At 40.9% G+C, this 26,089-nt stretch overlaps 1 protein-coding gene across 5 annotated transcripts in view; it reads left to right on the plus strand.

The window, feature by feature from the left end:
* Positions 1-26,089, plus strand: part of cep350 (centrosomal protein 350) — a 274,904-nt gene that overhangs the window by 136,811 nt on the left and 112,004 nt on the right. For all 5 annotated transcript variants that reach the window (XM_059984922.1, XM_059984923.1, XM_059984924.1 and 2 more), the window contains exons 14-16: positions 10,050-10,207; positions 10,749-10,938; positions 24,884-25,116. In XM_059984922.1, the coding sequence (XP_059840905.1) occupies positions 10,050-10,207; positions 10,749-10,938; positions 24,884-25,116 (581 nt within the window). The remainder of the gene's footprint in view (positions 1-10,049; positions 10,208-10,748; positions 10,939-24,883; positions 25,117-26,089) is intronic.

Here is a 26,089-nt window from a genome sequence, read left to right on the forward strand (position 1 = left end):
CTTTCCAACATTGTATTTCATTTGCCGCTTCTTTGTCCATTCCCCTAAACCCTCCTTTTCTCTAAGTCTCTCTCCAGGCTCTGTTTCCTCAACACTACCTGCTCCTCCATCTACCTTTGTATCATTGGCAAATTTAGCCACAAATCCCTTAATACCGTAGTCTAAATCATTGACATACATCGTAAAAAGTAACTGTCCCAATGCCAACCCTGTGGAATTCTACTGGTAACCGGCAGACAGCTAGAATAGGATCCCTTTATTTCCACTCTATTTTCTGCTGACCAGCCAATGCTCCCACCGATACTAGTAACTTCCCTGTAATTCCATGGGCTCTTATCTTGCTAAGCAGCCTCATGTGCGGCACCTTGACAGAGGCCGCCTGAAAATCCAAGTACACCACGTCTACTGCAATTCCTTTGTCTACACTGCTTGTAATTTTCTCAAAGAATTGTAGTAGGTTTGTCAGGCAGGATCTTCTTTTCAGGAAACCATGCTGGCTTTGGCCTATCTTGTCATGTACCTCCAGGTACGCCGTAATTTCATCCCTTGAAAGATAATCGTTAACACCTCCACAATCTCTCCAGCTACTTCCTTCAGAACCCGAGGGTGCATTCCTTTCAGGTCCAGGAGATTTATCTACCCTCAGACCATTAAGCTTCCTGAGCACTTTCTCAGTTGTAATTTTCACTGCACAAACCTCACTTCCCTGATGCTCTTGAATGTCCGGTATACTGCAGACATCTTCCACTGTGAAGACTGATGCAAACTACGCATTCAGTTCCTCTGCCATCTCTGCATCTCTCATTACAATATCTCCCGTGTCATTTTGTATTGGTCCTATATCTATCCTCAAATCTCTTTTACTCTTTATATACTGAAAGCTATTAGTATCTTCTTTGATATTAGTTGTCAGCTTCCTCTCATAATTCATCTTTTCTTTACGAATGACCTTCTTAGTTTCCTTCTGCAAGTTTTTAAAAGCTCCCCAATCCTCTGTCTTCCCACTTCCTCTGGCTTCCTTGTAATCCATCAATTTGCTTTTACCTTGGCTCTGACTTCACTTGTCAGCCACTATGACAATAGACAGTAGGTGTAGGAGTAGGCCATTTGGCCCTTCTAGCCAGCACTGCCATTCACTGTGATCATGGCTGATCATACACAATCAATACCCCATTCCTGCCCTCTCCCCATATCCCTTGACCCCGCTATCTATAAGAGCTTTATCTAACTCTCTCACTAGTGTCCTTTCCTTTGAAAATTAATTTTTATTTAGATTATACCTGTTTTGCCCTTATTTTTCACAGAAACTCCAGCCATTGCTGCTCTGCTGTCCTTCCAACATATGTCCTTTTCCTATCAGCTTCAGCCAGTTCCCCTCTCATGCCATTGTAATTTCCTTTATTCCACTGAAATACCGACACGTTAGATTTTATTTTTTCCCTCTCAAATATCACCTAGTCCAGTCCACCAATACTATGTGTTGTCCTTTGACTCTCTTTCTTTTTTAATCTTTTTATTAAATTTCATATATAAAAAAAACAACACAAAATAATGAATAGATTACAGATTCAATAAACTTGAGATTACATTAGTAATAGGATAATAATATCCTATTAAAACATCCATCAACAAAAGGTACATAAATCAATCAAGTCTATATAAATATATATGAAAAACAAAAATAATCGTCGAAAAAAGAAAAAAAAAATTGAAATTATATATGAGAAAAAATATATAATGAAAAAAAATACTAAACTAAAACTAACATGGGCAATAATAGCACTTTATAAATATATAAAGGTGTCAAGAAAAGAACTCCAGAACTCCATACCTGAACAAGTATAAGTAGAGAAAAGGATCTGAAATAAGCCAAATTAATTCATATGAAAGTGTCGAATAAATGGTCCCCAGGTTTCTTCAAATTTAATTGAAGAATCAAAGATAGTGCTTCTGATTTTTTCCAAACTCAGATAAGAAATAGTTTGGGAGAACCACTGAAATGTAGTAGGAGGATTTACTTCTTTCCAGTTTTGTAATATAGACCTTCTGGCAATTAATGTTACAAAGGCAATCATTCGTCTGATTGAAGGGGAAAGCTGATTGCCATCTTCATTTGGTATACCGAAAATTGCAGTAATAAAATGGGGTTGTAAATCGATATTCCATACTGAGGAAATGACATCAAAAATGTCCTTCCAATAGTTATGTAAAGTGGGACATGTCCAAAACATGTGAGTCAATGAAGCCACTTCTAAGTGACATCTGTCACATTGAGGATTAATATGCGAATAAAATCGGGCAAGTTTATCTTTAGACATATAAGCTCTATGTACAATTTTAAATTGTATTAAAGCATGTTTAGCACAAATAGAGGAGGAATTAACCATTTGTAAAATTTTTTCCCATTTATCTGTTGATATATTACATCGAAGTTCTTTTTCCCATTCTTGTCTAATTCTATCCGATATTTCTGGCTGTATCTTCATAATCATGTTATAAATAAAAGCTACTAATCCCTTCTGACAAGGATTAAAAGTAAAAATCAAATCTGAAAAATCCGATGGAGTTGAGTTAGGAAAAGATGGAAGAATTTTATGTAAGAAATTTCTAATTTGTAAGTATCTAAAAAAATTAGATTTAGGTAATTCAAATTTGTTAGATAGTTGATCAAAAGACATCAAAGTACCTTCAAAAAAAAGATTACGAAAACATTTTATACCTTTCCTTTTCCATATACTAAAAGCTTGATCTGTCAATGAAGGTTTAAAAAAAAAATTACATAAAATAGGGCTGTCCAGAGCAAAGTTTTTCAGATTAAAGAATTTGCGAAATTGAAACCAAATTCGTAGTGTATGTTTAACAACAGGGTTAGATATCTGTTTATTGAATTTGGCTAAATCAATAGGAAGAAAAGAACCAAGAACGGAAAATATAGAATATCCCTTAACCTCACTACATTCCAAATTTACCCACTGTGGGCACACAGGTGAATCCAAATCTAGTTTCCAGTACATTAGGTTACGAATATTATTCGCCCAATAATAAAATCTAAAGTTAGGTAAAGCTAGACCACCATCTTTTTTAGACTTTTGTAATTGCCTTTTGCTTAACCTAGGATTTTTATTTTGCCAAACAAATGAGGAAATTTTTGAATCAATATTATCAAAAAAAGATTTAGGAATAAAAATTGGTAAAGCTTGGAATAAATATAAAAATTTCGGTAAAATCATCATTTTAATAGCATTAATCCGACCAACTAATGATAAAAATAAGGGAGACCATCTAGTAGTAAGTTGCTGAATTTGATGAAGCATAGGTAAAAAATTCAGTCCAAATAAATCTTTATATTTCTTGGTGATTTTTATACCTAAATAGATAAAGTTATCAGTAACAACTTTAAATGGCATCCTATCACTCAATAAAGTTTGCGCGTTTAAAGGGAATAACTCACTCTTATCTAAGTTTAACTTATAACCAGAAAAACTACCAAATTGAGCCAACAAGGATAAAATAGCAGGAATAGACCTACTAGGATTAGAAATATATAACAACAAATCATCAGCATAAAGCGATAATTTGTATAACTTCTCATTACGGGTAATACCAAAAATATTAGGAGACTCACGAATAGCAATAGCTAAAGGTTCTAATGCAATATTAAATAATAAAGGACTTAAAGGACAACCTTGTCTCGTACCACGAGATAATTGAAAAAAAGAGGATCTATAATTATTTGTAAGAACAGAAGCAACAGGTTTATAATATATTAATTTAATCCATGATATAAAATTAGGACTAAAATTAAAGTTTCTCAATGCATTAATTAAATATGTCCATTCAACTCTATCAAAGGCTTTTTCAGCATCTAATGAGATAACACATTCTGGGGTTGTAGGTGATGAAGTATAAATTATGTTAATCAATTTTCTAATATTAAAAAAGGAATATCGATTCCTAATAAAACCAGTTTGATCTTCTGAAATAATCTGTGGTAATACCTTTTCTAATCTAATGGCTAAAATTTTTGTAAGAATCTTAGAGTCTACATTTAATAATGATATAGGGCGATAAGATGCACATAAGGTAGGATCTTTATCTTTTTTAAGAATTAAAGAGATAGTAGCTTCATAAAACGATTGAGGTAGTCTCTTCTTAACAAACGCATCATTAAAGATTTCACATAGCCAAGGAGAAAGCAATAAAGAAAAAGTTTTAAAAAATTCTACAATAAAACCATCAGGACCAGGAGCTTTCCCTGAATTCATTGATGAGATAGCCTCTCTTATTTCATCCATAGAAATAGGAGCATCAAGCAAGCTACAATCTTCATCTATCAGTTTAGGAATATTCAAATTATTAAAAAAATTATCCATCGTAAACCGGTCACCGTCAAATTCTGATTGATATAAAGATTTATAAAAATCTTGAAAAGTGTTATTGATTTCTTTATAATCAGTAGTTAAATTACCGTCTTGTTTACGAATTTTAATAATTTGTCGCTTAGTCGAAATAGCTTTTAATTGATTAGCTAACAATTTACCAGTTCGATCACTATGAATATAAAATTGAGCCCTAGTCTTAATTAATTGATTCTCAATTGAAGAAGATAATAATAAACTATGTTCCATTTGAAGCTCAACTCTCTTCTTATAAAGTTCTTTGGTAGGAGTAACGGAATAAATCTTATCAATTTCTTTAATTTTATCCACCAATAAAGCTATATCTGAATATCTTTGTTTTCTTTTACCAGCGGAATATGAAATAATTTGTCCACGAATAAAAGCCTTGAAAGAGTCCCAAAGTATTCCTTTATCAATCTCTTCATTATAGTTTGTTGAAAAAAATAAGTCAATTTGTTGTTTTATGAAGGTAATAAATTCTGGATCTTGAAGTAAAGTAGCATTAAGTCTCCAAGATCTAGTATTGATAGAAGAATCCGAAATCTTGATAGATAACTTCAAAGGCGCATGATCCGAAATAGCAATAGAATCGTATTTACAATCAATAACATCTGTTAATAAACGATGATCAATAAGAAAGTAATCAATTCTAGAATAACTATGATATACATGTGAAAAAAATGAAAATTCTTTATCTTTAGGGTTCAAAAACCGCCATATTTCAGTAATTCCAGAATCAACCATAAAAGAATTAATAAGTAAAGCTGATCTATTCGGAAGAGTTCGAATAGGTTTAGATCTATCCATCGAAGGATTCAAACAACAATTAAAGTCTCCACCCATAATCAACATATATTCATTCAAATTAGGAAGAGAAGTAAATAAACGTTTAAAAAATTCAGGACAATCAAAGTTTGGAGCATAAATATTAACTAAAACAACTTTCCGATTAAAAAGTGAACCAGTTATCAACAAAAATCTACCCTGTGGATCAGAAATAATTTCATAATGTGTAAACGAAATTGAGGCGTCTATAAAAATAGACACACCCCTAATTTTAGCGGTACAATTTGAGTGAAATTGTTGACCTTTCCAGAACCTAAAAAAACGTTGATTATCCTCCCTCCTAATGTGGGTCTCCTGTGCAAAAATAATATTAGCGTTCAATCTATGGAATACTTTAAATATTTTTTTACGTTTAATCGGATGATTTAAACCATTAGTATTCCACGAGATAAAGTTAATAGATTTATCCATCATACCAATATTAATTGTGTGTATCATAAAAGGTTAAAAAGACACATAACCCACAATTTAGGAAGAAGGAAAATTGATTCAGGAGCAACCGGAGATCCTGACACCTCAACAATATTAACAATTTAAAGTCAGCCCATAAACTAAAAGCAAAAAAATAAAAAGCAAAAGCATGAAAAAAGATCCCTCCCCCCTCCCCCCACCCTTTGAAAGAAAGCCAAGCGGCAGGCGCATAAACTAATACTAATATTACCCCCATTTCAAGATGGCAGCTCCATAAGAAAATTTTTTAAGAAAAAACTATATAACACCCCAATTAAAATATAGAGTTGCAAAAAAAAAAAAATATATATATATATACCTACATATATATATATATACACATACACATACACACCCATATCAGACAAATCAAAAAAAAACTAAAATAGTAAAACCAGAAAAATCATTAATAAAAAAAATGCACATTAAAGTTTAAAAATGTGATACACCTTTAAAAAAGAAATTCCATATTCAGATACAAAGATGACGTTTCACAAGCCAAGACTTATGGGAAGAAGAAACGACATTTTGAGAAAGCCATATTACAAAATATGAATATAAATTCAGCAATCTAATAAGAAAATATAGTAAAAAAGTTATCAAAATAGAATTTTTTTTAAAAAAAAAGATTTAATAGACACTACAACATATATAAAAAAAAACTAAAGAAAAAGAATTCAAAACCTTTGTTCCATTTCTAAATACAGGCAAGCAAATAAACGCTTATAAAAAGTAAAGACTTATGGGAAGAAGAAACGACATTTTGAAAAAAAAATAATTCATTATTACAAAATACAAACGTGTATAAAAAAAAGGATATTATAAAAATTAAAACAGCATCTATAAGCAATAATAATAGTAGTAAAAAAAAAAAGACCCAGACCCATAGTTCAAAATAAAAAGTTATAACCCAACTTCCAGGGTTAAAACTTAAAATGAAATGACATCCTCTCTCCAAAAAAAAAATCTTCAATGTAACTCATAGTTCAAGTTGCACTAGAGGATCGATATTCTTCAACAAATTTCTTCGCTTCTTCAGGAGTGTTAAAAAAGTGTAGACTGTTGTCGGGCAGCACCATTCTAAGCTTCGCTGGATACATTAAAGCTTGTTTAAATCCAATCGAATGAATCTCTGCCATCACTGGTTTAAAAGCGATCCTGGCTTTCATTACTTCATACGAGTAGTCCTCAACTATTCGAAATGAATAATTTCTGTAGGAGATCATACCTTTTTTACGAGCTAATCGAATTAGAAGCTCTTTCTCACGAGGATAATGAAGGCGAACAATCACCGCTCGTGGTTTATCAGACACAGACGAAAACCTCGCAACTCTATGAGCGCAGTCAATAACAGGTTCATTTTTCAAACCTTCACCACCGAAAATTTCCCACAGTAATTTAGAGAAAAATTCAGTTAAATCACCGGACTCAACTTTTTCGGGAATTCCGATGATGCGCAAATTCTGTCTGCGAGAACGATTTTCAAGATCAGTAATTTTAAACTTGTACTGATCTAAAGTTTTAGCAGTCGACTCTATCTTCTTCTCTAACACTTCAATTGTACGTGCTTTTTCACAAATTGATTGTTCAAGAGTCGTGATCTTATTTCCATGCTGTTGAACCTCTAACGCCTGCGACTGAAACTTAGTTTCAAGCGATTTAACAACTCCTTCAAGATCGGATATTTTCGAAGTAATCCTCCTTTCCAAACTTAACAGTTTACTGTCCAATTTACCTTCTAGTCTGCCTTCCAGAGCCGCAAATTTAGCATCCAGTTTATTGTCCAATTTACTTTCCATACCCGCAAATTTAACATCCAGTTTAATGTCCAAAAGACCAGAAATTGCGTCGATGGATACAGGATCCTTAGCCGATTTCTTACTTGTAGCCATTTTAGGTTTGACAAGATTAGATCAACTATTATTTTAGGAAAAAAGGGTCAATCAAAGGTAGCAACTCATATGATTAAGTTCGAAAAGGTCTAATTAAAGGGTGATTATAGTTAAAAAAATAAAGAGCGCCTAAAAGGCAGATGCTTACGTCGCCATCTTGAAACTCCACCCCCGTCCTTTGACTCTCAAACAGTCTGAAATCTAGTACTGAAAGAACAAATTTGCTCTAAAGATGAAAAAAAAAAGCTATTTTTGGTCATAATAGTCTACCAGTTCCTCCTCTGTCATCACATAGTTCTGAAAGAAAAATGAATCCATTTATAACCATGATGTGTATTTAATCCCAATATCTGTGGACCTTCAGGACTGGAAAGAAAGGGAAGAAGTTCTCTTTTCATTAGATGCTGCCTAACCTACTGAGTTCTTCCAGCATTTTGAATGTGTTGCTTTGGATCTCCAGTATCTGTAGATTTTCTTGTGTATTGTGTTCATTTTTATTATTGCATTCTTTATTGTATTTTCTGTGCTACATCAGATTGGGAATAATATACAATTGTATATTGGAAGTGAAATTAAATAATTTTGATATTTTAGAATCATAAGTGGGTGTTCAGCCATTGTGTTTGGCTAGATGGAAGAAGGCTCCTGGCCTCCTTTTACTTTTCACTGTAACCCTGCAAGTACACATCTCAAGTGCATATTAAAATATAATGAGGGGTTGTGTCTCTATCATCCCCTCATGCAGTGAGTTCCAGAGAATTCCATATTTTGAATGATTTTTTTCTCCAATTTGTTTAATTCTCTATTTATAATGCCTTTGTTAAATGAAATATTTCATTTCTGTTTATTATAGGCCTCTCATAATTTTAGTACTGCAATTATATCTTCCCTGAGCCTCCTGTTCCAAAAAAAGCAATCAAAGTTGATCCAGTCTTAACTAAAAATTTCTAGTCCTAGCAGTATTTTCAGAATCTTTTGGTGTACACTTTCCAGTACAAACAGTAACTTTATTTTATTTAGACACAGCACAATAAGAGGCTCTTGTGGCCCAAAGAGCCCACGCTACTAAATTACACTTGTGACCAACATCTTTCCTGCATTATGGTTACTGAACTATGTGTAGTAATGCAGCTGTAGACTAGTAAGGGTTGCACAGTATTCTGGTGTAATTTCACTGCTCTCGTATTCCATATTTCAATTGATAAAGAAAAATATTACTTTTACGTTTTTAACCAATTTATGCAGCTGCTGCTTCAACAATCTGTAGGTGTCCTGGTAACCTTTGTGGTTTCCTGTTTATTCATTGGTGTTGGCACACCTCCTAAAATGCACTATTGCTCCTTTCTCCTAGGTGAATTTTGCTATTTGTATTTTCCTGCATTCTGTGGATTTTCTCTTTTGAAATATTGTGAGTCTGACAACAGCCTGTTAATCTTCTACTGTTCATGGTCCATTGAATCTTAGTGATTGTTTTAAAAATCATGTTGACTTAGCAAAAAGATTTGCATGCCAACAGCACTTTATTTCCCCTGTCCTGTTACCTTCCATAGAATTGAAACAGACAAGTGAAATATTTTGGTTTCCTTTGAGCTTTCCAGTTCTATAACCATACTGCGAGCTGCAGTCAGTTATCTCTAAACACTGAAAGAGTAGAAGACCAATACAGTGGTGATTTTAATTTGACTATCCATCAGGAAACCTTCATACATCTGATGTTTAGCATGTTTGCTGATCCTGCATTCCATTTATGTCAGTTTGGGGCAGGAGGTATAAACATTGATTACCTTTATTTGATTCTAACTGATTACTGCTTTGTTTATTTAAAGTCTAATCATTCTGACAGATTGGAATACAAGTGTTGGCATGTTAAAATTGTCCAGTGTGATCTCTGACATTGTGGCTACTAGCACTACAGTGCCTTATGCTCAGTCTTTTTCAGGCAGCTTTTTCATTATTTATTTAGTGGTACAGTGCGGAGTAGGCCCTTCTGGCCTTTCAAGTAACACTACCCCAGCAATCCCTGCCAAACCGGATGAACCCTAACCTAATCACTAGACAATGATCAGTCAACCTACCCAGTACGTGTTTGGGCTGTGGGAGGAAACTGGAGCACCCGGGGGAACTCACGCAATACACAGGGTGGATGTTCAGAGATTCCTTGCAAAAGGGCACCAGAATTGAGCACCAAACTCCAGAACACCTTTAGCTATAATAGTGTCGTGCTAACAGCTATGCTACAGTGGCACTCAAGTCTTTTCCCTCCTTTTTTTTTAAAATGCAAAATTTATTTTTGAAACATTTTAGTGTTTATATTGCCCTATCAGTGATTTAGAATGTGCGTACCTGTACCTGTTATATTCTGTAGCTTTTGCTGGTGAGGCCTTAGTTCCTATAATTTATTTTTCCAGAAGGTCTGTTTGAAAATAGAGCTCTGATTAGTCTTTGTTTTGGGTTTCTTTAGTAGTTGTGCCAGCAGTTCTTCCAGTATCTGTGAGGAGCTTCCCAGCAAAAAATCTCAAGAAAGGAGGCCTGGAGAACTGTCCCCTCGATCTTCAGTGCACCATTCTACACCCTCCTCCCGATCATCCAGTTCTTCAAGAAAGAAAATAAAAATAGATAGTAAGTGATATTGATTTTATTGTTCCATCCCTTAGCACTACAGGCTGGTATGGAGCCTCCAATGCTGAGGACTGCAAGAGGCTTCTGTGTGTTGTAGACTTAACCAGTTCCATCATGGACATGATCCTCCTCACCATCAAGAACATCTTTGAGAGCTAGCGCCACAAGAAAGCAGCATCATTTAAAGAGCCTCACCATCTGAGACATGTCCTCTTCGTGTTGCTACCATCAAGGAGGAGATCCAGAAGCCCAAAGACCCACACTTAACATTTTAAGAACAGTTTCTTCCCCTCTGCCATCAGATTTCTGAATGGTCTATGTGCATTATTTCATTACTCATGCCTTGCACTGTACTGCTGCCACAAAAACAACAAGTTTCAAGATGTATGTTAGTGATAATAAATTAGATTCTGATTCTTATTACTGCATACTCTTCCAGGGAGAAGAAGAGGGAATGACATTGAACAAACTTTGGTTGGTTTAAGAAGATTTAGAAGATGTTCACTGTCGTGCTAACAAATTCATCTTTCAATTTTGACAGGTGCAGATGTTAAGGGAAATGTGCGACGTTCTCCTGTGGATGACAGTACATGGCTATCTGCAAGTAGCTTAGATCAAGCCTCTGCTGAAGGAAAGGTACTTGACCTGGGACAAAGTGTAATTGGTGCTCCTGAGCAAGTGCAAGATTCTAATGGCACTACAGAAGAAACCCTCATTGTATCTCCTGCCAGGTATGGACAAAATTGTACAGGATTAGTTGACTGCAGCAAACTTCTATTTATTATGTATGGAATGGATGTATGTAATTATGGATATATGGAACCAAAAGAAATGGGGATGATCTTAAATGGTTTTTTTGTACCTGTATTTACTAAGGAAACTGGCATGGAGCCAATGGAAATAAGGCAAGCAAGTAGTGAGGTCATAGAAACTATACAGATTGAAGAGGAGGTGCTTGCTATCTTGAGGAAAATCGGAGTAGATAAATCCCCAAGACCTGTCAGGGTACTCCCTAGGACCTTGAAGGAGACTAGTTTTGAAATTGCAGGAAAACCTGGCAGATATGTTTAAAATGTTGGTATCTACGGGTGAGGTGCCAGAGGATTGGAGTTCTGTTGTGTAAGAAAGCCTCTAAAAGTAATCCTGGAAATTATAGGCCAGTAAGTTTGACGTCGGTAGTAGGTAAATTATTGGAAGGAGTACTAAGAGATAGGATTACAAGTATTTAGATAGACAGGGACTTACTAGGGAGAGTCAGCATGGCTTCGTGTGTGGTAGATCTGTTTAACAAATCTATTAGAGTTTTTCGAGGAGGATACAAGGAAAGTGGATGTTGTGTACGTGGACTTCAGTAAGGCCTTTGACAAGGTCCAACATGGGAGGTTAGTTAAGAAGATTCAGTCGCTAGGTATACATGGTGAGGTAGTAAATTGGATTAGACATTGACTCAATGAGAGAAGTTAGAGAGTGGTAGTGGAGGATTGCTTCTCTGAGTGGAAGCCTGTGACAGTGCTGGGTCAATTGTTATTTGTCATCTATATCAATGATCTGGATGATAATGTGGTAAATTGGATCAGCAAATTTGCTGATGATACAAAGATTGGAGGTGTAGTGGACAGTGAGGAAGGTTTTCAAAGCTTGCAGAGAAATCTGGACCAGCTGAAAAAATGGGCTGAAAAATGGCAGATGGAGTTTAATACAGACAAGTGAGAGGTATTGCCCTTTGGAAGGAAAAATCAAGGTAGAACATACAAGGTAAATGGTAGGGCACTGAGGAGTGCAGTAGAGCAGAGGGATCTAGGAATACAGATACAAAATTCCCTAAAAGTGGCGTCACAGATAGATAGGGTAGTAAAGAGATCTTTTGGTACATTGGCCTTTATAAATCAAAGTATGGAGTATGAGTTGGAATGTTATGCTGAGGTTGCATAAAGCATTGGTGAGGCTGAATTTGGAATATTGTGAGCAGTTTTTGGTCACCGAATTACAAGAAGGATATTAATAAGGTTGAAAGAGTGCAGAGAGGGTTTACAAGGATGTTGCCGGGACTTGAGAATCTGAGTTACCGAGAAAGGTTGAATAGATTAGGACTTTATTCCCTGGAGTGTAGAAGAATGAGGGGAGACTTGATGGAGGTATATAAAATTATGATGGGTATAGATAGAGTGAATGCAAGCAGGCTTTTTCCATTGAGGCTAGGGGAGAAAAAAAACCAGAGGACATGGTTTAAGGGTGAAGGGGGAAAAGTTTAAAGGGGGGATTTCTTCACCCAGAGAGAGGTGGGAGTATGGAATGAGCTGCCAGATGAAGTGGTAAATGTGGGCTTACTTTTAACATTTAAGAAAAACTTGGACAGGTACATGAATAAGGTGTATGGAGGGATATGGGCCAGGTGCAGGTCAGTGGGACTAGGCAGAAAAATGGTTTGGCGCAGCCAAGAAGGGCCAAAAGGCCTGTTTCTGTGCTGTAATGTTCTATGGTTCTATTAGGGTGGAGTAATTAAGTGTTTGGGTATGAATAACAGAGTGATTTCATGAATTAATGACTCTAGGTGTGTAGATGTAATACAAGTGTTACTGACTGTTCTGCTATAATCTCACAACTAGTAAAATCTAACTTTCTGAATGACCTGCAGTGCTTCATTCATTAAAATAAGTGCATTTGTTGGATGCTGTTTAGCCATTTTGTGCACAACCTGCTTTAACAAATAGCAATATGAACATTTGGAGAAGCTTAATATGATTAGGAATAGTCAGCATGGCTTTGTGAAAGACAAGTCGTGCCTTATGACCCTGATTGAATTTCTTGAGGATGTGACTAAACATATTGTTGAAGGTAGAACAGTAGATGTAGAGTATATAGATTTCAGTAAGGCATCTGACAAGGTATCCCACACAAGGCTTATTGAGAAAGTAAGGAGGCATGGGATCCAAGGGGACATTGCTTTGTGGATCCAGAACTTGCTTGCCCACAGAAGGGAAAGGGTGGTTGTAGAAGTATCATATTCTGCATGGAGGTCGTTGACCAGTGGTGTGCCTCAGGGTCTGTTCTGGGACCCATACTCTTTCTGATTTTTATAAATGACCCGGATGAGGTAATTTGCTGATAACACAAAGGTTGGAGGTGTTATGGATAGTGTGGAGAGCTGTCAGAGGTTACAGTGGGACATTGATAGGATGCAAAACTGGGCTGAGAAGTGGCAAATTGAGTTCAACCCAGATAAGTGTGAGGTGGTTCATTTTGGTAGGTCAAATATGATGGCAGAATATAGTATTAATGGTAAGACTCTTGGTAATGTGGAGGATCAGAGGGATCTTGTGGTGAGAGTCCATAGCACACGCAAAGCTACTGTGCAGATTGACTTTGTGGTTAAGAAAGCATTTGGTGCATTGGCCTTCATCAATCATGGGATTAAATTAAGAGCCAAGAGGTAATTTTGCAGCTATATAGGATCCTGGTCAGACCCCACTTGGGGTACTGTACTCAGTTCTGGTCGCCTCACTACAGGAAGGATGTGGAAACCATAGAAAGGGTGCAGAGGAGATTTACAAGGATGTTTCTTGGATTGGGGAGCATGTCTTTTGAGAATAGGTTAAGTGAACTTAGCCTTTTTTTCTTGGAGCAATGGAGGATGAGAGGCGACCTGATAGAGGTGTATAAGATGATAAGAGGCATTGATCATGTGGATAATCAGAGGCTTTTTCCCAGCGCTGAAGTGGCTAGCACGAGAGAGCACAGTTTTAAGGTGCTTGGAAACAGGTACAGAGGAGATGTAAGGGGTAATCTTTTTGTGCAGAGTGTGGTGAGTGCATGGAATGAGCTGCTGGCGATGGTGGTGGAGGCAGATACGATAGGGTCTTTTAAGAGATTCCTGAATAGGTACATGGAGCTCAGAAAAGTAGAGGGCTATGGGTAACCCTAGGTAATTTCTAAGGTAAGGACATGTTCAACACAGCATTGTTTGCCAAAGGGCCTGTATTGTGCTGTAGGTTTTCTATGTTTCCAATATGAGAATGCCCAAATAATCTGGCTTGATTACCTTGATCAAAGGAAAGAGATTTGTCAAGACAACAGGTAATCCATAATTTTTACAATTAGATGTTACTTAAGTTTTATATCTCATCTGAAAGATAGCACTTTTGACAATACAGTACTCCATTATTATGCTGAAATGTTATTATAGATTAAAATTGAACCCCCAAATTTCTAATGAGACATTAAGATTTTTACTGAAGCAAGTTTCTTTCTTGGTGGTGCATTGAGAATGTTGGTGTTCTCCTGTAAGGAGTCTTTGTATGTCCTATCCTCACAATAAATCTCCACACCTTCCCTTTCAGTTTGGATTTCCATTTGGGAAGGGGAGAAAGGGCATTGAGTTTAATTCTTGCATCATATTGTTGCATTTATTCTCATTTGATAATTGGGAATCTAACCTGCCTATGTTGGAATGTATATTATGATGGGGTACGGGGATGGGTGTAGTCTCCTTACCACATGTTGGTAGCTTATCTGTTTTGGGGTTGCATGTCAATCTGCAAGGAATGATGTGCTGATCTTGTAGCGATGTGCTACACACAGCGCTGAAATAACGACACGCAGTCGGTAAGTCGTTTTGAGACTAGTTTATTCAAACTTTGCGGCGCTGACATTTAAATCCCTAGCGCCCGCTCTCTCCGGGCGGAAGTGACATCAGAGGTGCATTACCAAAGTCTCCCCCCGTGCGCTGGCTATTTGTGAGCTGGTTTGCCTGCGCAGAAAGTGGGTCGCCACATAACCCCCCCCCCCCCCCCCCCCCCCAGAACTGGCGATACACCCCCCAATGTCCATAGTCTGGATCAGCCTCTGTTTGGGAGGTCTGCCTCTGTGCCGCAGTGCCTGAACCTTGACTGGTTGCGCCAAGTCCACATGGGTTGGTTTGAGTCGGTCCACTGTGAAAACCTCCTTTCTGCCCCCAGTGTCCAGAATGTAGGTGGATCCGTTGTTATTGATTACCTTGAACGGCCCCTCGTACGACCGCTGTAGCGGTGCCCGGTGTCCGCCTCTTCGTACAAACACAAACTTGCAGTTCTGCAGGTTTTTGGGTACATGGGTCGGGGTCCGTCCGTACTGTGAAGTCAGTACGGGGGCCAGGTTGCCGAGCCTTTCGCGTAGCCTGTCCAGGACTGCTGCGAGTTCTTCCTCTTGCCCCCTTGGGGCTGGTATGAACTCCCGGGACGGCCAGGGGCGCACCGTACACCAACTCGGCCGACGAGGCACGCAGATCCTCTTTGGGCGCTGTACAAATTCCAAGCAGGACCCAGGGAAGCTCGTCAACCCAGTTAGGTCCTCTCAGGCGGGCCATGAGAGCCAACTTCAAGTGACGGTGGAAGCATCCACCAGTCCGTTCGACTGTGGATGGTAGGCAGTTATGTGGTGCAGCTGCGTTTCCAACAGGCTGGCCACAGCCAACCACAGGCTGGAGGTGAACTGGGCGCCTCTGTTGGAGGTAATGTGGGCCAGTACCCTGAAGCATGCTACCCAGGTTGTGATCAGTGCTTGGGCGCAGGAATCGGCAGATGTGTCGGTGAGCGGGACCACCTCTGGCCACCTCGTGAACCGGTTAGGAGTTAGGAGGTACCGGGCTTCTCGGGACACTGGTAGGGGGCCCACGATATCCACATGAATGTGGTGGAACCTCCGGTGGGTGGGTTTGAACTGCTGTTTCCGGGCTTTAGTGTGCCGCTACACCTTGGCTGTTTGGCACTGTGCACACGTTCTGGCCCATTCACTGACCTGCTTGCGAAGTCCGTGCCACGCAAACTTGCTGGAGACCAGCCGGACGGTTGTCCTGATCAAACCGTGTATGGAGTCAAAAAGCCGCCGCCTCCAGGCTGCCGGGACGATGGGGCAGGTTGGGCGGTAGCCACGTCGCACAGGAGGGTCCTATCACCTGGGCCTACGAGAAAATCCTGCAGCTGGGCATCTTGTCATCTGCCTGCTGTGCCTCCGCCAGTCCACCCCCAGGGACAGGGCTTGGACAGCTGGTCTGGAAAGTGCATCCGCCATGACGTTGTCCTTTCCCGAGACATGCTGGATGTCCATCGTGTACTTGGAGATGTAAGACAGATGTTGCTGCCGGCGAGCCAACCAGGGATTGGACACCTTTGTGAATGTGAAGGTCAACGGTTTGTGGTCCGTGAACGCGGCGAACGGCCTGCCTTCTAAGAAGTACCTGAAGTGCTGGATTGCCAGATACAGTGCCAACAGCTCCCAGTCGAAAGACCTGTTCTTGAGTTCGGGTGGTCGTAGGTGCTTGCTGAAGAACGCCAGGGATTGCCAGCGCCCCTCGATGAGTTGCTCCATCACCCCACCGACTGCTGTGTCAGATGTGTCCACCGTGAGGGCGGTCGGAACGTCCGTTCTGGGGTGCACCAGCATTGCGGCATCTGCCAAGGCTTCCTTGGCTTTAACGAAAGCAGCCACGGCCTCCTCGTCCCAAATAATGTCCTTGCCTTTACCCGACATCAGGCTGTACAAAGGGTGCATGATATGGGCTGCTGAGGGAAGGAAACGGTGGTAGAAGTTCACCATACCAACGAACTCCTGCAGGCCTTTGGCCATGTTGGGCCAGGCAAAGTGGCGGATCACGTCTACCTTGGCGGGCAGAGGTGTTGCCCTGTCTTTGGTAATCCTGTGGTCCAGGAAGTCGATGGTATCGAGACCGAACTGGCATTTGGCTGGGTTGATTGTGAGGCCGAAATCACTCAGGCGGGAGTAGAGCTGGCGAAGGTGGGACAGAGGCTCTTGATGACAACTGCTGGCTATAAGGATGTCGTCCAAATAGATGAACACAAAGTCCAGGTTGCGTGCCACCTCGTCCATTAGCCACTGGAACGTCTGTGCAGCATTCTTCAGGCCGAACGGCATTCGGAGGAACTCGAACAGGCCTAACGGGGTGATGAGTGCTGTTTTGGGGATGTCTTCAGGGTGCACCGGGATTTGATGGTATCCCTGGACGAGGTCTACTTTGGAAAAGATTCTTGCCTCGTGCAGGTTTGCTGCAAAGTCCTGTATGTGCGGCACGGGGTAGCTGTCTGGAGTGGTAGCCTCATTCAGTCTGCAGTAGTCGCCGCATGGTCTCCAAACCCCGGCTGCTTTGGGCACCATGGGCTTTTGGGCCTCCGTACGATCCCCAATTCCTCTGTCCTCTTGAACTCCTCCTTCGCCAGGCGGAGCTTTTCCAGGGGGAGCCTTCGTGCGTGGGCACGGAGGGGTGGTCCCTGGGTTGGAATGTGGTGCTGTACCCCGTGTCTGGGCATGGCTGCCGTGAACTGCAGTGCCAGAATCGATGGAAAGTCTGCCAGGATTCTGGTGAATTCATTGTCCAACAGTGTTTTGGAGTCCAGGTGTGGGGCCGGCAACTTGGCTTCACCCAGGGAGAATGTCTGGAAAGTCTCGGCATGTAACAGTCTTTTCCCTTGCAAGTCAACCAGCAGGCTGTGAGCTCGCAAGAACTCCCCCCCAGAAGTGGTTGGGCCACCGCAGCCAGTATGAAGTCCCACGTGAACCGGCTGGCGCCGAACTGCAGCTGCACTGTGCGGTCCATATCATGCTGCCGTTTGCGGCCCTCAGGGTGGGTCCTGGCTTCCTGTTGCGGGTGTCGTACCCCGTTGGGGGCAAGATGCTGATCTTCGCTCCGGTGTCGATCAAAAAGTGGTGTCCCGACTGTTTGTCCCAGACGTACAAGAGGCTGTCCTGGTGGCCAGCCACCATAGTCATTAGCGGCAGCTGGCCCTGGCCCTTGCAGGGCGGGTGACAACGGCGGGCTGCTGTGCCCCACTGCTGGTGATAGAAACACCACTGTTCACCGGCCTCCTCACTCCCACCTCTTGTGTTGTGTGCACCCCCCTGCCGGGCCTGGTCTGGTCCGCTGTTGGGCGCGTGACCTGGTAATCTGACCCTCGGACACCACACTCTTCCTCTAGGCTTTCCACAGCACATCTGCCCGGGCCGCCACCTTCCGGGGGTCGCTGAAATCTGCGTCAGCCAGCAGATGTATGTCCTCGGGCAGTTGCGCTGGGAATGCTTGCTCGAACATGAGGCAGGGCTTGTTTCCGTCAGCCAGGGCCAGCATCTCGTTCATCAATGCTGACGGCAGTCTGCCTCCCAAACCGTCCAGGTGAAGCAGGTGGGCACCCCGCTTATGCCGTGAGAGGCCAAAAGGTCTCAATGAGCAGTGCCTTGAATGCTTCATATTTGCCTTCTTCCGGGGTCGACTATGAAATCTGCAACCTGGGCGGCCGTCTCCTGGTCAAGGGCGCTCACCATGTGGTAGTAATGTGTGGAATCAGAGGATATCTGCTGAATCTGGAACTGGGCTTCTGCTTGGCTAAACCACACGCGTGGTCCAGAAAGTTGGCAGTTTTAGTGAAACTGCATGAACAGATGAAGAGTCGATCATTTTTGGTCCAATTCCTGTTTGGAACGTCGGGGTCACCAGTGTAGTGATGTGCTACACACAGTGCTGAATTAATGACACGCAGTCAGTAAGTTGTTTCAAGACTAGTTTATTCAAACTTCGCGGCGCTGGCATTTAAATCCCTCGAGCCTGCCCTCTCCGGGCGGAAATGACGTCAGAGGTGCATTACCAAAGTCTCCCCCCGCGCACTGGCTATTTGTGAGCCGGTTCGCCTGCGCAGAAAGTGGGTCACCACAATCTCATGGTTTAAAAACAGAAGAAATAAAAGGAGTACTCCCTATTAATCTGTGGCAGCATTAAATGATTCTCTTTATGGTTAATGTTCCTTATTCTCTTGAGTTTCTGAAAACAATTGAACACCACAAAGTTCCATCAGGAGCCCAATGAAGCAGATAATTCATGAGATCTGCGGAGTCTGAGTGGAGATTTCTTATCTTGAAATCACAAACTCATCGTAAAACCATGTGGCCCCTAGTTCTTTGTGCCGTTTTGGGGTGGCACGGTAGCATAGTTGTTAGCATAATGCTTTACAGTTTCAGCAACCCCAGCTATTCTGTGCTGCATCTCAATATATAACTGTATTTATTTTCCAAGTTGAAGATATTCGAGTCATCTGCACTCTCAGTCCATTTCAGAATTTTGTGTATCATTGAGATCACCACTTACAATACTCTTTTGTTTAATTTCTCCTTGGCTGACAAACTATTTACTCCTGGAGTCAACCTATTAAATTTATTCTGCACTTATTCCAAAATGGATTTATTCTGTGAGTATAAAATCAAAAAGTGCATGTAGTATTCCAAATAAGGTCCTACCAAGGCATTGTAGACTTAATATCCTCCAAATCCCTTTGAGATTTCACTATGTCTGCTCATTTACTTTTTGTACCTTATGCACCAGTAGATGAAAACCCCTGTTCAGTCTAACATTTATCTCATGGATTAATTTCTTTTCACCTATTATCACATGGTGCTAATTCTGAAGAAAAGTAATGAACCTGAAACTAACTCTTTACATGTGCTGCATTGCCTGAATATTTTCGGTGTTTGTTTCTACTTAAGACAAACATAAAACATTACAGCACAGCACAGACCCTTCAGCCACGATGTTGTAATAGTGCCCTTGTTGATGTATAAATTTTTTCTGTGACAGCGCTCAGTGCAGGTGTGCTCAATGATAGGGAGGGCTTTGCTCATGATGGACAGGGCTATATCCATTACTTCTTGTCAGTGTTTCCATTCAAGGCTCTTGGTGTTTCCATACCAGGCCATGATGCAACCGGTCAATGTACTCTTCACCGCACACCTTTAGAAGTTTGTCAGAGTTTTAGATGACATGACAAATCTTTGCAAATTTCTAAGAAAGAAGGATCGCTGTGCTTTCTTTGTAATAACATTTGTGTGCTGGACCTAGGATAGATCCTGTGAAATGTTAACCCTGAGGAATTTGAATTTGCTGGCCTTCTCCACCTCTAATCCCCTGATGAGGACCAGCTCATGGACCTCTGGTTTCCTCCTGTAGTCAATAACCAGCCCTTCTTCAAAAGGAACAGATCACATTTCTTCCCCATTCTGATATTCAGTTTGAACAACAACTGAACCTCTTGACCATGTCTGCATGTTTTTATGCATTGAGTTGCTGCCACATGATTGGCTAGTTAAGTATTTTCATTTATGAGCAGGTGTCCAGTTGTACTTAAAAAGTGACAACTGAGTGTAAATTGTGAATAACTGAGGACCCGAAAGTTTGTTTTTGTATCTTAATGACAATATGCCAAGCGTAAAATGACTCATTTGTTTCCCCTTTATTTCAATAGGTACTTTCAATATCAGAGAAATGTATACAATATACATCCTGAAATTCTTTTTCTTCGCAAACATTAATGAAAACAGAGGAGTGCCCCAAAGAATGAATGACAGTTAAATGTTAGAACCCCAAAGCTACCCTCCCATGTACAAACTGCAGCAAGGCAACACCCCCCCCCACCCCCACCAGCAAAAAAGCATCTGCACCCTCCACCAAGTACTCAAGCTTGCAACAAGCATCAATAAAGATTTGCAATACCCCAAAGGTTATTCGTTCACTCTGTAATTCGACATACCACAGGCTCTTTTTCTTCCCTAATAAGGGTAAAAGAGGTGTCCCTGTTTCACAGCAAGAGGGGAGACATAACAAACAACTCGCTGATTTATGATGTAACAAGTCTGTTGCATCACCTTTTCTGAGTTCTGCGCCCAGAGTGTCAGCCCCAGAGAGGTACAGCTCTTCGGGCACACATCCCAATGCTCCATATGTTCCATGTTTTTCCATGATGCTTCATTCAGGGGCCTAGAATCAGCACGTCTCCAGGCCGCGTCCTTGGGATATCAAAAAGTGGCCGGTCATGAGGCCCTGAGAGTGGGTACTATTCCTGCAAAGAACTGAAGTCAGAGTCTTCAAAAGAACCTTGAAAAGGAAAAAAACATCAAAGATAGTAATAGAGCTGTTTCTGGAGATGTAAGCAAAGGAGTTGCAGTTTAGCGCCATCATAACTTTGCTCCACCCTTCTTGTCTTTTAATCAATTTGCTATCCTTGTTTATCTGTTTCCGGCATTAAAATTTGGCAGACCAAATCTTCTCCCCTTGAGTAATGCATACAAACTGCTGGAGGAACTCAGCAAGCAGCATCTATGGAAGTGAATAAATAGTCAAAGTTTTGTACCAATTCCCTTCATCGGAACTGGAAAAGAAGAGGGAAGAAGCCAGAATAAGATGGTGGCAGGTGGGGGAATGAGTACAGCTAGAAGGTAATTGTGAAGCCAGGTGGGTGGAGGAAGTAGGGCATGAAGTGAGAAATTGGGAAATGATAGTTGGAAAAGGTAGGGGGCAAAGAAGCAATCTGAAAGGAAGGGATGGTGGACCATGGGGAAGAGGGGAAGGAAGGAAAGGCACTGAGGGAAGGTGACAGGCAGATAAGAGGTAAGAGGGGAGCCAGAAATGGATGATGCATCCATTTGGAATGGCCAAGTCAGAGACCAGACCTTAACCCAATTAAGATGCTGGGACGTGACCTGAAGAGGGCACGGTACCCCAGAAATATTGATGAACTGAAACAGTTTTGTATGTAGGAATGGTGTAAGATTCCCCTTTGTAATTGTGCAAGTCTCATTAGCAGCTCAGAAAATATTTGATGGAGGTTATTGCTGCTAAAGGAGGTTCTACCAGTTGTTAAATACAAGAGTTCTCATACTTCCAACACAGACTGAATGATTAAACAATGTGTTCAATAAAGACGAGAAGTACAATTGTTTGTGTCTTAATAGTTTAAGTGGATTGTGTTTGTCTATTATTGTGACTTAGATGAAGATCCGATCACATTTTTGTTATGCAGAATTAATGCAGAAAATCAGGTAATTGCAAATGGTTCATAAACTGTTTCTTGCAACTGTACATTACGAGGGGATCTTGATTAGTTAGGCAATAGGGAATGGATAAATAGATTTAAAAGATGAGTTGATGCATTTTGGAAAATCAAACCAATGTGGGACCTACTATGAATTACAGGGCACCAGGGAGTGTAATGGAACAGAGGGACCTCAGAGTACATGTGTCTGGTTCATTGAAAGTGATAAACGATGGTGAAAAAGGCATTCAGCATGGTGGCTTTCATCAATCAGGTCACCGCGTATAGATGTTGAGATGTTATGTTGCAGTTACGTAAGTTGTTGGTGAGGCCATGTTATGAATACTTTCTGCAGTTTGTGTCACCCTGTTGTAGGAAAGATGTGGCTAAACTGGAGTGAGTGCAGAACAGATTTAAGGATTTTACCAAGACTAGAGGGCCTGAGTTATGGAGAGGCTGATCAGGTTGTCTTCCTTGGTACATAAGTTAATGAGAAGTAACCTTTATAGCCTTTATAAAATCATGAGAGCCATAGATAACATGGATGGTAACAGTCTTTTTTCTTAGTGTAGGGGTATCCAAGACTCAGCGCATTGATTTAGGATGAAAGGGGAAAGATTTGAAAAGGACTTTTTAAAAGGAATTTTAGGTAAGGAGAGTACACATCCATCATTTGGAAAGAACTGAGTTTGGTAAGTTAATGGAGAAGATCCTGAGAGGCAGGATTTATGAACATTTGGAGAGGCATAATATGATTAGGAATAGTCAGCATCATGCCTTATGAGACATTGAATTTTTTGAGAATGTGACTAAACACATTGATGAAGGTAGAGCAGTAGGTGTAGTGTACTCTGTATGGATTTCAGCAAGGCATTTGATAAGGTACCCCACGGAAGGCTTATTGAGAAAGTAGGGAGGCATGGGATCCAAAGGAACATTGCTTTGTGGATCCAGAACTGGCTTGCCCACAGAAGGCAAAGAGTGGTTGTAAACAGGTCATATTCTGCATGGAGATTAGTGACCAGTGGAGTGCCTCAGGGATCCATTCTGGGACCCCTATTCTTCATGATTTTTATAAATGACCTGGATGAAGAAGTGGAGGGGTGGGTTAGTAAATTTGCTGATGATACAAAACTTGGAGGTGTTGTGGATAGTCAGAGGTTACAGCAGGACATTGATAGAATGCAATACTGGGCTGAGAAGTGGCAGATGGAGTTCAACCCAGATAAGTGTGAGGTGGTTCATTTTGGTAGGTCAAATATGATGGCAGAATATAGTATTAGTAGTAAGACTCTTGGCAGTGTGGAGGATCAGAGGGATCTTGGGGTCTGACTCAGGGCTGCTGCGCAGATTGGCTCTGTAAGAAAGCATACGGTGCATTTGCTTTCATGAATCGTGGAACTGAGTTTAGGAGCCGAGAGGCAATGTTGCAGATACATAGGACCTGATCAGACCCCACTTGAGGTACTATGCTCAGTCCTGGTCGCCTCACTACAGGAAGGATGTGGAAACCATAGAAAGGATGAGAGGAGGTTTACAAGGATGTTGCCTAGATTGGGGAGCATGCCTTATGAGAATAGATTGACGGAACTCGGCCTTTTTCTCCTTCGAGCAACAGAGATTGAGAAGTGACCTGATAGAGGTGTATAAGATGATGAGAGGCATTGATCATGTTGATAATCAGAGGCTTTTTCCCAGGGCTAAAAAGGCTAGCACAAGAGGGCACAGTTTTAGGTGCTTGGAAGTAGGTACCAGAGGAGATATCAGGGGTAATATATTTTTTACACTGAGTGGTGAGTGCGTGGAATGGGCTGCAAGCGACGGTGGTGGAGGCGGATACGATAGGGTCTTTTAAGAGAATCATGGACAGGTATATGGAGCTCAGAAAAAAAGAGGGCTATGGGTAACCCTAGGTAATTTCTCAGTTAAGGACATGTTCGGCACAGCTTTATGGGCCGAAGGGCCTGTGTTGTGCTGTAGGTTTTCTATGTTTTTATGTTTCTATGATTTCAGAGGCATCTTTTTCCCCACAGAGGGTGGTAAGTGAACAGCCAGGTGAAATAGTTGCGTAGGTGCGATAGTATTATTCAGAAGTTCTTGGATAGGTCGTGCAGTGTCAGGGCTCCGAGAAGTATGGGCTAGAATGTAGAAAATTGGGAAGAGATAAGTGGGCAATATGGTTGGCATGAACACGTTTGGCTGAGTGTCTGTATCTGTGCTGTATTGCTCTGACTCTATATTTAGGTAAGGAGAGTACATATCCATCATTTTTAAAGAACTGATGTTACGCCTATTTCTGATATTTTATTCCTTTTTCCATTGATGGAAGAATTGTTATCCTTATCCCACTGCCATGCTGTTGGGCTCTGAAAATATCCCGGGCTGAAGACCATGCCGACTCATTCAATTTTTCCTATTATCCTTGATAACTTGCCTCTGGTTTGTGTTATGTGAATGATTGCATTGTTGTAGTTCTCCATCCAGATGGCCAAATGTTATCTTTGAAATTGTAGTTCCCTGTGTTGATTATCTGCCTGCCAGCTCACTGGCTGGTTCATAATCCTGATGGTTATAATATTTTGGGCAGTGATGGGTGTCATGTTTCAAATGTAGTGTATCGTATTGCATTGTATGTACTAAATTGTATTTAGGGGCAGAGGAGCAACTGACTCATTCAGTGATAAGTTTTTACCCTTGATTCCTGAAGTGGTATTTAAAAGCAGAGCTTCAAAGTGTAATGTAAAGGCATGAAATCGGCAGATTTAATTGGTTCGAGTGTTGCCTCATTATCAGTACCTTTGTCAGAATATATAATTCAGTAAATATGTGTTTTAAGTGTCCAGATGGAAACCATGAAGCCCAAGAAAGCTGCAAGCTGTTTGTCCTTTCAATCTGCTATCAGTGCTGCATCCCAGAAACCTTTACAGAATGACACAGCAACTGGAGCAGGAGATGGGACAAGACAAAATGCCAGCACAGCCTATCTGCCTTCACCTTCTCCTGCCTTCAGGCCATTACTTCCTGACATCAGTGGGACAGGAGCTAAACTTCCTTCATCCTCAGCTGCAGGTATGTACAAGGAGAGCTTTTGCTGCATTAGTGGCCTACTTTCCAGTTATGCTAGCAGAGAGCAGGTAGCTATTCTGTAGATCAGGAATGCCCAACCTTTTTAATGCCATGGAGCCTTAGCATTAACCGAGGGGTTTGTCCACCCCAGATTGGGAATCCCTGCTCTATATTGAATTCATTAGGTTAGGGTGTTATAATAGCTTGGTGATTAGAGTAATGCCATTGCAGTGATAACGACTGGGGTTCAATCGCTGGTGTTATCTGTAAGAAGTTTGTACATTGCCCTTTGTGACTGAGTGAGTTTCCTCCAGATACTACGGTTCCTCCCACATTCCAAAGATGTGGGTTAGTAGGTTAATTGGTATTCATAGGTATCATTGGGTAGCACAGGCTTGTTTGTGCTGCAAGGGCCTGTTACCGTGCTGCATCTCCAAAAATATGTATGAAGTGATATTAACTCTAGATGTTGCCTGCTTTCCCTCCCAGTGATTTTTCTTTCATTCATTTATAGTTTGTGCACTTATCAAATGAAAGAATTTATTACCTTGTGGATAGTGTTACGTATCCCGTAACTGGATAACTCACCAGCAAAGATAGAGAGGTCCATTGGAGTCTGATGGCACTATTTTCGAACGTTTTATTCATAAGGGGGGGCACAAAAGTAAGGTTAATACAAACATTCAGAACATATACATCGGCAAAACTCAATCTAAAGTGCGGGTATAGCAATAATCATCATTAAGAAAATAATCTCGACTGTTGTCTAGGGGATAATATATTGTCCATTGGAAATATAAAAGTCACTCAGAAGTCTGCAGGCTTCAGTCTTTTTGGGGAATCGCTGGGTTTCACGTTTTTCAGAGAGAGTGAGGAGAAACGGGAAAAACTTGCCCGGGTCTTTGACAAAGCAACACCATTGAATCAGGGGAGCGTTGTTTCCCTGTTATTAGTTCGAAGTCCTTTTCGGTATTAT

The sequence above is a fragment of the Hypanus sabinus genome, chromosome 11 (genome assembly GCF_030144855.1).
Source record: "Hypanus sabinus isolate sHypSab1 chromosome 11, sHypSab1.hap1, whole genome shotgun sequence".
NCBI lineage: Eukaryota > Metazoa > Chordata > Chondrichthyes > Myliobatiformes > Dasyatidae > Hypanus > Hypanus sabinus.